The following is a 13,306-nucleotide window of genomic DNA, read 5'->3' as shown; positions in this document are numbered from 1 at the left end:
GATAGGGGAAGACTGGAACCCCTGATCAGCGCAGATGAGCTGCGACCACCGCCATCACTTTCGTGAACACCCGAGGGGCGCTGGCAAGGCCAAACGGGAGCATGATAAACTGAAAGTGCTTGTGGCCTACCGTGAACCACAGGTAACACCGGTGGGCCGGCAGGACAGGGATATGGAAATAGGGTACTGCAAGTCCAACGCTACCATCCAGTCTCCAGGGTCCAGGGTGGCTAAGACCTGAGCTAAAGTCAGCATCTTGAACTTCTCCTTCCAGAGGAAGCCATTGACGCTCCGGAGGTCCAAGATCGGGCCTAGGCCGCCTTTGACCTTCTTGGGTACCAGAAAGTAGTGGGAGTAGCAGCCACATCCTACTTCTGGCCCAGGAACGCGCTCAATGGCCCCCTTGGCCAAGAGGGCCAGAACTTCCTCCTGCAGAAGTTGCAAGTGATCCCCCGACATGCGGTGGCACTGCGGTGGCATGCCTGGAGGGGTCGCCTCGAAGGGGAGGGAGTAGTCCCTTCGGACGATTTGCAGCACCCACCTGTCCGACGTGATGGTATGCCAGTGGAGGAGGTGATGGCGGACCCTGCCCCCCACTGGCGTCGTATGGGCCTGAAAGCTCGGACTAGGAAGGCTTTGAGGCAGATGCTGCGGGAGTGGGTGTGGACTGACCTGGCCGTTGTCCCCCGGCACGCCACGGTGGTTACCACGTCCGCGACCACATTGAGGCTGGTTCTGCGGCTGGCTGGGCATGTGGGGGCGCCCCTCCTGTTGCCACGAAAGGGGCGAAAAGCAGAAGTTTGCTGACGCTGGCCCGACAGGCCCAAGGACTTGGCCGTAGCCCTGGAGTCCTTGAAACGTTCTAGCGCTCTGTCTGCTTTGTCGCCGAAAAGGCGACGGCCATCAAAGGGCATGTCCATGAGCGTGGCCCGGACATCCCCGAAAAATTGGCAGACCTCAGCCAGGCGTGACGACGAACCGCCACCGTCGTTGCAATCGCCCTACCCAGCGAGTCCGTGGTATCAAGTCCACACCGTATGCAATAGCGTGCTGTATCCCCGCCCTTCTGCTAGGGCAAGCTTTGCCTGGACCTCCACCAGGCATTGCGGCAGCACCTCCGCAACCGTATCCCACAGAGAGTGGGTGTAACGGCCCAAAAGGCAGGCGGTGTTGAGAGACCGCAGCCCCAAACTCAGTAAGAACAGTTTCTTCCCAAACTGATCATACCTTTTGGATTCCCGATCCACAGAAGCGGTCGGGAATGCGGTCTGGGATGTAGAGGCCAGGATAACCAGACTCTCGGGGGTGGGGTGGGTGGATAGAAAGCAGGGGTCGTCCGGTACCGGGTGGTGGCGTCGGGCCACGTTCCGATCTACAGGGAGGCCTGTAGAGGGCTTGGACCAAGTGCCCAACAGAACGTCAGTGAGGGCTTCATTGAACGGCAGTAGAGGCTCTGAGGAGCTTGCCTGCTGTTTGAGCACCTCAGTGAGGAGATTAGTCCTCACAGCCGCGACCAGGAACTCAAGAGCCAAGGCCTTGGCTGCCCTGCTCAACACCACGCTATAAGCAGCACCCGACTCCGAAGCCACGGAGGGAGGAGAGATGAATCCAGTGTCATGCAAAGTGTCTAGACCACTAGCCTCCCCCAGCTCATCTGCCCAGTTGGCTCAACTGGAACTGCTGTGCCAGATGGTCCTCAGACCCCTCCCAGTTCTCCCCTTCATCCATGTCCTGAAATTCAGGCAAAAATGACGGAGCCGGGTCATAGATGAATTGCTCACCCACCGACGTCGGAGACGGCGCCGTACCGGCGTCGGACCCGGAATGGGGCTGAACCCGGGGCCGGCGTCGTCCGAAGACGGTGTTGGGAGCGACACCATGGGGGTCGGCACCAGCGGAAGAGTCGTGAGGTCGGCTGGTGACGGCCTGAATCCAGGCCTGGATCCTGTGGTGCCCTGCGGCGTCGGGACCGAAGTCGACGACGGCGCCTGAGCCGCCGGCCCGCATGGGCTCCCAGACGGACCCGCGGGGCCCTAAGGCGCCTCAGCGGGTTCCGACAGAGGGAAGCGCGATCTCATGGCCGTGAGGAAGGCGCTGATCTCCTCCGACGTCGCTCGCAGGCCAGGGACCGGAGGGTATGGCCTGGAGGCGGCGCCTGTGGCTCTGGCGGAGCCGCCCGAGTCCTCAGCCGCGTTGCGCGAGCGGCAAGGAGAGTCCGAAGAGCGATGTTGTCTGTTGGACTTTTTCTTGGAGTGCCTCGACTTACCGGAGGACATGGAGCCAGACGAGTGATGGCGATGACTTGACAAGCAATGACTGCGGCTCAGCGACCGGTCCCTCGACTTCCTCCTCGACCGGGACCTCGAGCGGCGCGGAGCCGACTGCCGGATGTCAAGCAGCTTGCGGCACCGCTCCCGCCTAGCCTTCAAGGTCAAGGCCCGGCAGTCGGGCTACGACTTGTCGTCATGGTCGGCCCCGAGGCAGTAAAGGCACCGACGGTGGGGGTCGGTCACCAACATCATGCAGTGACAGGCCTCACAAGGCTTGAAGCCAGGCATCCCTATCCTCACCAGGAGTCGATGTAGACTCGAAAAGATGATTAAAAAGAGAGCAAAAAGTTGGTCAAAACCAGAGTACTGCTCTTCCCGGATCTGCGCTTGCTGGCGCGGAAAAAAGAAGAACTGACGTCAGTGTGCGAGGGTGGCGTCTAAGTACTCTGACTACATCATCCAGTCGATCAAGACGCCGACGACTGACGCGGAGCCTCAGACGACGCCTACCGACGCGCAAGGGTACTGCTACGCAAAACTTTCCGGATCCAGTTTGACGCTTGGGGATATTCTAAGGTAAGGAATCTAGCACTAACCTGCTTCTTTCAGATTGTTGATATAATGCATGCTGGTTGTATTGTTGGCACGAACCAGCACAGAGGAGTTTGAGATACCCGAGAGGAAAGCCTGTAAAGAGAAAGAAAAATGGCTTTGAGCTCCAAGCTGTTGATGTGCAAAGACCTCTGACTTGCCGACCATCTTCCCTGGACCTGCAGGTCCAGCATCTGACCACCCCAACTCTCCATGGAAGCATTTGTAGGGACTATAAAATCCCAAATCCGACACTAACCGTATGAGCGTGAGGCCCTGGGAGAGAAACGGTATAGGAGACCACCATGCCAGTACGGGTAACATCCGAAGGGAGATAGAGACCAAGTGGTCGAAAGACCCTTCTGACTGGGTCCACTGGAGTTGCAATTCTTCTTGAAACGGTCTCATCTTGAGACGTGCCAAGGGAACCAAGCTTATAGCTGAAGAGGTCATACCTAGGAGCAATTTGAACAGTCTCACAGAAATGCACTGTCTTTGCAATGCTTCGAGCCCAATGCAGCAATTCGGTTTGCTTTTCTTGGAAGAGGAAGGCTTTGTTCTGTATAGTATCAAGATGGGCTCCCATGAATATCCTGGTCTCAATGGGTGTGGAGGAGGTCTTCGGCCAGTTGACAGAGGCCTAGCTCACGAAACAAGGAGAGACCAGCTTCTGTTGCACTGGTAGCTTGAACTGGCATTGGTGCTTTTATTAGCCAGTCGTCTAGGTAAGGCAATACCTGATGTCCTTGCTTTCTGAAGACTGCTGCTACAGGTAATATGCATTTGGTAAAAATCTGAAGTGCGGAACTCAGACAGAAGGGTAGAACCTAGAATTGGTAATGGATTCAAGCTACTGTGAAGCTAAGATATTGGCGGTGCTTGGGATGGATGAGAATATGGAAGTAGGCATCTTCCAGATCTAAGGATGTCATAAAATCTCCACTGTTAAGGCCATGAAGAATGTCGCAGAGATATAATCCGGAAAATTTGTCTTTGGAGGATTTCTTTTTAATAGTTTTCTGATATCTAGGATTGGTCTCCACCGATCCTAGATCCACTTGCAGATGAAGAAAAAAATGGGAATAGAATCCGATACCTTTTTGAGTTGTTAGGACCGTCTGCATTGCTCCATTTGAGAGCCTTAATCAAACCTCTTTCCGCAGTAAGTGAAGGGGAGGGGCTCCCTTTGGCAGAGTAGGTGGTGGACTGTGTACACCCCAGGGTATGGCCATAGGTGACAAGGTCCAAAACCCATTTGTCTGAGGTGATGGCTTACCAATGAGGGTGCTCAGGTGCTCTGTACTTTTTATCTTTGTGTAGGAGGACAGCTGGGACAGTGGCTGGGTTTTTCATTATTTTTTACCTCTTCCTGTAAACCTAATCAAATACTGCATTGGAACATACTGATTTTCTGGCCTGTTCCTTGACATCGTAAAAGGAAGCAGTCTGACTGCAATACCTTCGTAGGAAGGTGAAATCTGGCTGTGGTTCTCTCCATGAGGTTATGTAAAACCCTGATGTCCTTTGGAGGTGAATCTTTGTGATGAAGTGGAGGTGGAGACTGAGTCGGGATTACATAGTCATCCCATTCATTCAAAGGTGTAGGAGTATCTGGCAGTTCTCCTTCTTCCCTTTCCTCCTCCAAAGATGAAGGATCATCTCTGGGTGGCGCCGCTACCTGGGACCAAGGAGTCATCCTAATCCTAGGCGTACTTGGTGAAGGTATAGGGCTTAGCCGGTGGTGGAGGTGGTGCATCATTTGGTTGCTTTTCAGTAGAGTGAGGAATACTCCTAAAGTCAGAAAGCAGGGCCTGAAGATTGAGCACGGATGACGTGGAAAGATGTGCAGTATTCTGTGTTGGTGGGGGGTCGGAGTAGTAACCCCGTGACTCATAGTATCTTGGAGGTAGAGGATGATATTGCTGGAAGTATTGACCCTCTTCATATTCCTCCTGATATTTCACATTCAGTTCAGAGAGGCTGTGAGCTGGGCCAAACAGACCCCCCTCATCATCAGAGTCCTCAACAGCTAGAAGATGGGTTGGATGCAAAGGTGAAACCTTGGTTGGCGAGGTGATCTCAGGGCGGATGATGTGCTAGGGATTCTGGAAATCTTGATAGTCATCGATGGAGGTGTCAACAGTATTGTCGCCGGCAGCCTCGTTAATTGAGTTAATTAGTGGAGTGGTGTGGCTCACTGGTTAGAGGCGGCAGACCCGGAAGCAGAGAACGGCCCGGGACCAGGGTTCAATTCCCGACGCGGCAGGGTCGTGGACCAGGGTCAGCGGACTTGATAATTCTCGCCTCGGTGCCTATTCTAACCAGGGATCACACTCGGCAACTCTGGGCATTAGCTTGCCTCATCTCTACAACGGCCCCCCACATTGGCCGGGGATGCCTAGTTTCACCTTGGAGATACCCAGTAGGGACCATCTCACAGGGATAGCCAGGATGGGTTCCCCAGCGGTCTACAGCGCCACGACGCCTCAGGGCAGCAGTGCGCTTTTATTTATTTATTTATTCCATTTATATGGCGCAGCTACCCAAAGGGTTTCCCGGCGCATTGGATCATAGCAATTACATAGGGACATAGTTTAATGGTATCATTCTTGATTATCAATCAATCAATCAATCAGTGACACTTATAGAGCGCGCTACATACCCGTAGGGTCTCAAGGCGCTGGGGGGGGGGGGGGGCTACTGCTCGAACAGCCAGGTCTTCAGCTTCTTCCTGAAGGAGAGGTGGTCTTGGGTCAGGCGCAGGTCGGTCGGGAGGGAGTTCCAGGTCTTGGCGGCCAGGTAGGAGAAGGACCTTCCTCCTGTAGTCGCTCTTCGGATGCGGGGGACGGCGGCGAGGGCGTGGTTGGCTGATCGGAGGTGGCGTTTGGGAGCGTAGAAGTTGATCCGGCTGTTGAGGTAGCTCGGGCCTTGGTCGTGTAGGGCTTTGTGTGCGTGGGTGAGGAGGCGGAAGGTGATTCTTTTGTTGACGGGGAGCCAGTGAAGGTCTCTCAGATGTCCGGTGATGTGGCTGGTTCGTGGGATGTCGAGGATGAGTCTGGCTGAGGCGTTCTGGATCCGCTGGAGTCTCTTCTGGAGCTTGGCGGTGGTACCGGCGTAGAGGGCGTTGCCGTAGTCCAGTCGGCTGGTGACGAGGGCCTGGGTGACGGTCTTCCTGGTCTCGGTGGGGATCCACCAGAAGATCTTCCGTAGCATGCGTAGGATGTTGAAGCACGCCGAGGAGACGTTGTTGACTTGCCTGGTCATGGAGAGGGAGGAGTCCAGGATGAAGCCCAGGTTGCGTGCATGGTCTGTCGGTTTGGGTGCGGTGCCCAGGGCGGGAGGCCACCAGGAGTCGTCCCAGGCGGAGGGTGAAGAGCCCAGGATGAGGACCTCCGTCTTGTCAGAGTTCAGTTTCAGGCGGCTGGTCGTCATCCACTCGGCTACCTCTTTCATCCCTTCGTGCAGGTTGGCTCTGGCGGAGGCGGGGTCGTTGGTCAGGGAGAGGATCAGCTGGGTGTCGTCGGCGTAGGAGATTATGCTGAGGTTGTGTTTGCGTACGATGGCCGCGAGGGGGCTCATGTAGACGTTGAAGAGGGTGGGGCTCAGAGATGATCCTTGAGGGACGCCGCAGATGACTTCGGAGGCCTCTGACTTGTACGGTGGTAGGCGGACTCTCTGTGTTCTTCCGTCGAGGAAGGAGATGATCCATTCCAGCGCCTTGTCCTGGATTCCGATGTTGCTGAGGCGCTGTACTAGGGTGCGGTGGCAGACCGTGTTGAATGCCGCGGAGAGGTCTAGGAGGATGAGGGCCGCTGTTTCTCCATTGTCCATCAGGGCTCGGATGTCATCGGTGGCGGCGATGAGGGCGGTCTCGGTGCTGTGATTGGCTCGGAAGCCGGACTGTGAGGGGTCGAGGGATCCGTTCGTCTCGAGGAAGGCGGCCATCTGCTTGTTGACGGTCTTCTCGATGACTTTGGTTGGAAACGGGAGGAGCGAGATGGGGCGGTAGTTCTTGAGTTCGGTGGGGTCCGCTGTTGGTTTCTTGAGTAGAGCGCTGAGTTTGGCGTGTTTCCAGCTCTCAGGGAAGGTGACGGTGTCGAAGGATGTGTTGATGATGTCTCGCAGGTGGGGTGCGATGACAGCGTCGGCCTTGTTGAAGACGTGGTGAGGGCAGGGGTCGGTCGGTGATCCGGAGTGGATGGAGTTCATCGTGCGGATGGTGTCTTCGGTGCTGATCGGGGTCCAGGCGTGGAGGGTGGTGGTGGGGGGTGGTTGTTCGGTCATGGTGTGCGTTGGTTGGTTGTTGAAGCTGTTGTGTATGTCCGCGATCTTGTTGTGGATGTATGAAGCGAGGGAGTTGCAGAGGTCTTGCGATGGGGTGATGTCGTTGTTTCCTGCGCTGGGGTTGGAAAGCTCTTTCACGATGTTGAAGAGTTCCTTGCAGTTGTGTGCGTTGTTGTCCAACCGGTCCTTGAATGCTGTTTTCTTGGCGGCGCGGATCAGCTGGTGGTGCTTCCGGGTGGCAAGCTTGAAGGAGGTCCTGTTGTCCGGTGTAGGTTCCCTTCTCCAGATTTTCTCGAGGGCTCGGCAGTTCTTCTTGGAGCTCTTGAGTTCGTCGGTGAACCACGGGGCTTTCTTGCTGCCGGGTCTGCTGGGCGGGGTCCTCAGCGGGGCGAGCTCGTCCGCGCAGATGCTGATCCACTTCGTGAGGTTGTCGGCGGTCTGGCTGGGGTTCGCTGAGCTGGCAGGGGGGTGCTGGCTCAGGGAGGTGGCGAGCTGGTCTGCTGTGATCTTGTTCCAGCTTCTGCGGGCGGCCTGCTGCTGGTGGTGGTGGGTCGTCGTTCTCTTGAAGGTGAAGTGGACGCAGCTGTGGTCCGTCCATTGAAGCTCTGTGGCGTGGCTGAAGTCGATGTCTGTGCTGGAAGAGAAGACTGCGTCGAGTGTGTGTCCGGCGAGGTGGGTGGGGGTGGACACCAGTTGCTTGAGTCCAAGATTGGCGAGGTTGTCGAGCAGGGTGCTGGTGTTGCGGTCGTTGTTGTTCTCCAGGTGGAAGTTGAGGTCCCCCAGGAGGATGTAGTCCGCGGAGGGGAGGGCATGCGGGCTGACGAAGTCGGCGATGTCCTCGCTGAATTGTGTGCGTGGTCCAGGGGGTCGGTAGATCAGGGTGCCTCTGAGGGTGGGGTTCGGGTTGGTGTGGATCTGGAAATGCAGGTGTTCGGCGCTGGTCAGGGTGTTGTCGGTGCTGGTCGTGAGACGGATGGTGTTCCTGTGGATGATGGCGATGCCTCCTCCCATCTGGTTGGCGTTGCGGTCCCTCCGGACGATCTTGTAGCCCTCTGGGATAGCGATGGCGATGTCGGGAGCTGAAGAGGCGTTCATCCAGGTCTCCGTGAGGAAGGCAACGTCTGGGGCTGTGGCGTCTAGGAGGTTCCAGAGTTCGATGGCGTGTCTGTGGACGGAGCGGGTGTTGAGCAGGATGCACTTGAGGTGGGTGCTGCTGGTGTTCGACTTGGCGGGTGCTGGTGCGAGGCAGGTCCGGATGCAGGTGAATTTGCAGGCGTGGCAGCTGAAAGGTCCGTGGGTACGTCGTGGAGTGGCTTGATGGCATTCTGGGAGTCGGCCGGTGTTGAGTGCGATGAGGGTGGCGGCGGAGTACGTCAGGCGGGTCGGTCGGGGTCTTCGGGGGCCAGGGGTTCTGGCGCTGGTCGCGATCCGGTCGCGGACGGGCGCAGACGGGCTTACCTTTGGCGCGCCTTCGGCGCACAAACGGCGCGCCCGCTGCGCGTGACCGCTGCGCGTTCGCCATTTAAGGCGAAGTGCACGGGTGGGCGAAGTGCGCGGGATTAAAGAGCCATGCCTTGACCCCTTTCCTAAATTTCATGTAATTTGTATGCAAGCGCAGATTAAGTGGGATTGAATTCCAAAGCGCTGGTGCCAAACAACTCAAGGATCGTCCTCCCAGTCTTGCTCGCCTAAATCTGGGAACCTCAAATCTCACCTGATGGATAGATCGGAGGTTCCGGGTCGGGATGTATTTCTGAACTAGTTTACACAGATAGGCTGGCGCTTCTCCTCTGTTTATTTTGTACATAAAGCACAATGCCTTAAATTTAACTCGGTTGCCCATCTTGAGCCAAAGTAACTTATGTAGATGTTCTGACACATGAGCTCGCCTAGGTAGATGGAGAAGTATCCTAGCTGCCGCGTTTTGCACGACCTGGAGTCGGCGTATAATTTCTTTGTTGGCCCCCAGGAGCAAGATGTTACCGTAGTCCAACCTTGACCCAATCAATGCTTGTACCACAGTTCTCCGAGCCCCATCCGGAAGTTGCCACAGGATTTTCCTCAACCATTTGATAATGGCGAAGCAGACAGATGCTGTTTTAGTGACCTGAGTGTGCATTGTCAGTTTGTCATCTATTATTACTCCTAAATTACAAGACACATACATTTACATTTAATGGATCATCGTAAACGGGGCCATCGTCGACAGAAACATCACTGGAATCATCATTGACAAAAGAGATGTTGAAAGTTCGGTCGTCGATGGAGGCGGCGACACGACCTTAGCAAGTGTCTGAATCGTAGACGACCAGTTAGAGGCACCGATGGCTGCCGTTGTCATCCTCGCCATTGATGGTCTCGACGACGAGATAGCCGTGCTGGTGCTCGTAGATGATTGGGAGTCAACAGCGAGGTTGTTGCCGATGTAGATTTTGACGTGGTTTTGTGCTCAGTCAGGTGATGAGAAATGGAAAAACAAGGGAAACCCTACTCACAGCGGAACCAGGGCAGTACGTTTATATAGAAAAACAGTGGTTCCTATGGCATACGATTTTATACATTTATATATCAAGTTGTATAAAATCAGTCAGGTGATGAGGTATGAGTGCGATCTTTAGCCCTGGATCTAGAAGATGTGGATGGACCAGGTAAAGATTAATTTGAAGAGACATGATGTACCTTGTCACTCTTCTTTGAGCTGTGAGGCTGATGGGAAGGCTTGAGAGATTTTCTGGACCCCTCTGAAGCTCCTTCTAAAGATCTAGTCCTTTTATGAGACCTGGCAGAGGAATCATGGTCCTCCTCAGAAGATGTTTTATGAGTCTTGGTCTTCTGCAGCCACAATTGTAGCCGCCCTTCCCTGTCTCTCAGGGTTTTTGAAGAGAAAGTGCAGCAAATTTTGCACTCCTTTACCTCATGCTTTGAATAGAGGCAGTAAATGCAGTTCTTATGTGGGTTATCCACATGGATCCTCTTCTTTCCAAAGGTCTTACACGGAAAAAGCCTTTTTTTTGTTGGACATATTTGCAATATGCAGAAGAAACAAGCTTTGAAATGAGAAAACCGAGCAGAGCTCAGGGAGACTCCATTCACACACGACATGCGGTGAAAATCTGAGGGACTCAGCCTCTCTTGGGAGTGTTCTAGAGGGTGCTTGTAGCTGATTAACTACAAGTTCAAGTTTAGTTCTTTTTTTGTATAAAGGACATAGATAGACTCTTATACATATGGTCTACAGACATTCTAGCCTATGATAGTATATATATATATATATATATATATATATATATATATAACTTCTTGTTTATGGTACAATGGGACTCCCACTTTAACAACGGGGAATGATTCAAGCATGTGAATCTATGAAAGATACCCCAATACTGGATAACTGCTGGGTTTTTGACAAATCAGAAGAGGAGTCATAACCCAAATTACAGAATCCAAACAGCGCAACATTTAAGTGGTTTGAGCTGATAAAGTCTTGGTATACACTTAATGGATCACGGCAATGAGGTATTTATGGATTTTCAAAAACAAAAGGAAATCAGACTACCCAAGTGGAAGATAACTGCACAGTCTTGAAAACAGTGTTTTTCAGAGTTGCTCTCTCCATATTTCGGTCTGGACTGTTCCCATGAGGCACAGGGTCAAGACTGATTTGCATATGGCTAGGTCCAAACTGGGGTGGCGTGGTAGGCAAAAGAACGATGGATTTAACCCAAATCTTTTGACTGGGGAGAATGTTTGCATTGTCAGCATTCCGTCCATCATTTGTTTGCTGTAACAGGTTTATATTTTTGAGCATATGTAAAGACAATGTGGAAGCTCATTTCTGAGTTATGACATGCTATGATAATTTCGTCATTGAAACAAGCTTCCTGCGACTTTTGAATGTTGTCTCTGTCTGCTAATGTGAGAACATAAACACAGCTTTCAGTGCCCTAATGTCAGACTAGGAAAGTTTTCCTTCAATATAGATTTGAAACCATTGTAAACACTTTATACATTACAGATGATCAGCGTTGATGTTGGTAATTTTATACTCAGTGTGGTGCATCTTTGTATTGCTAAAATAATGTAAATATCTATGCACAGCTCTTTTCTCTTCACTCAATTGGAGACTTGACTGTTCTTGTGCCAGGTGCAGACAAGTGAACAGAGGTGGGACTGGAGAATTGCCCTCTTTTTAATTTCAGTCAAAGAGACCTTTTACTTCCAATATACTTACAGTGAGCTTTAAGTCCACCCTCTTCACCCACTGGCTTGTTTTGACACGCCTCTTTGAACCATTGGCTTGAGGTGGAGTCTACACCTAGGCTCAGCCTAGAAGCCAATTACTTTGTATCATCTGATGCTACTATTATGCTACATTTTCCCTGAACTTGCATTGTATGGATGCATTGCAACTACAGATCTCTGTCCATTACTGGTGGCTTCGTCATGCACCTCCCGCTTTCCATCTTGATCCACCTTCCGCTATTCTTTCTATTCTTTTTTCCATGTGTCCCTTGTACAATCACTGTCAGTCACACTCCATTTCTCCTTCTGGCCCTGCCCTTTTTCCTCTGTGTGCCGCTTGCTTCACCTCTGTTTTTTTCATCCAATTGGCTTCTTATTAGTGCAGCTGAGATGGGAATTTTTAAGGATGGTACATAAAAACGAAAACCCATCTATATTAAAGGCTGTCTCGCCTTCGAAGTAAACCTCTTTTGGTTTCTTTATCTATGAAGGCTGGCAAGAGAGCCTTCATTATAGTCCTTCCTCGCTTTCTGGCCAAAGACACTAAAGATGGGCTATAATAACGAACCCATTGCCAATCAACCTTTATTTGACACAGAAACAAAAAGAGGAATGTATCAAAGGCAAGTAGCCTTCAATGTAGGAAAGCTTTTTGTTTCTCTATTTGGTTTTATTGTGTTTATGTTTAATGTGTTAGCACACTAAATCAAGACCTTTTGCCTTTGACAATGAAAGTTACTTCATGATGTCGAGCTGACGAAGGGCGGATGAGACGCTGGGTGTTTCTTTTTGTGTGTGTGGATGTCAAAAACTGTAGACAAGAGTTCTGAAAGCCCAACATACCTGTAGCGACGGCACGGAAAAGCACAGAGTTAAGTTTTATAACAGGGCTGAAAGTCTGCTTAGTGTCCGATGAACCCAGAACTGTTTTACTGTGACACTTGAGAACAAGCTTTTCATCCTGTTTCTGCAGCAGGACTAAAAGATCCTCCAGTAGCAGCACATGCACATCTAAAGATGGAGAGACAATATAGAGAAAGAGACAAAACAATAGTTTGTCATCAGATCTGGTCCAATAAAAGAGCAAACCTGGAAAGATACTGATATGTACATTTACCCTGATTGGCTATTTCTATAGTGTACACAACAGTCAATCATATTGTTAATTTACATAAACAGGTATGTCTTCAAGAAATTTAAATATAGAAGTTCACTTTGCAGAGAAAGACAGACAGGGAAAAACATTCATCAATGTGAGAGGTAAGTGCAGGATGGGCCTGATAAAGAAATGATTTTCACTTTGAGAGAGAAAAGCCAATTTCTTTCTAGTTATCAGGATTTGAGATTGTTTACACAGACCTTGTACACACACATTCCTGGTAAAAGAAAATATCCAAGATCCTGTATAAATGGAAGATTACATGCAACACGTATTGTCAAGATTAACTACAAAAGCACAGTGACCTTGTTCTTTGTACCTGAAGACATTTTGGTTTGTCTCAGTGTGTGCTCTTCTCCACATTTCTCTTGGCTTTGAATAGCTTGTATGGTTCCTTTCAAACCGAAGGAGGAGATGAGTTTGTGTAGGAGCTCCTTCAGATATCACATCTCACCACTTCTTCCTCAGTCTTAGTGCAACATGCACAAGCTCATTTAGACTTCCCACTGACATCGCCATGGTTTTGTTTATGATTTTCTTAACAGTGTGTCACTGTAAAATTCTAGTACAGAATTGACAAATGAATTGAACTCCCCACATAAAACGTTTTGGTGTCCATGGATGGAAGTCAACAATCAGGAAATTGTTAAGAGAAAAAGTAGCTCATCCCAAAAATCCAGTAAAGGATCAGAGTAAACAATGAATCCTAGATTCCTGTTTTCAACCAAACCTTTGATAACAGTGACCACCAAATTTATTGAAT

General features: G+C 51.3%; 1 protein-coding gene across 2 annotated transcripts in view; it reads right to left on the bottom strand.

Moving 5' to 3' along the window:
• ARHGEF11 (Rho guanine nucleotide exchange factor 11) overlaps nt 1-13,306 on the bottom strand; it is a 1,046,032-nt gene that overhangs the window by 160,598 nt on the left and 872,128 nt on the right. For both annotated transcript variants that reach the window (XM_086945337.1, XM_086945338.1), the window contains exon 32: nt 12,228-12,395. In XM_086945337.1, the coding sequence (XP_086801463.1) occupies nt 12,228-12,395 (168 nt within the window). The remainder of the gene's footprint in view (nt 1-12,227; nt 12,396-13,306) is intronic.

The sequence above is a fragment of the Lissotriton vulgaris genome, chromosome 12 (assembly GCF_964263255.1).
Source record: "Lissotriton vulgaris chromosome 12, aLisVul1.2, whole genome shotgun sequence".
In the NCBI taxonomy this organism is placed as follows: Eukaryota; Metazoa; Chordata; class Amphibia; order Caudata; family Salamandridae; genus Lissotriton; species Lissotriton vulgaris.
The sequence above is the reverse complement of the archived record's forward strand: the minus strand, read 5'-3'. Positions and strand labels throughout refer to the sequence as shown.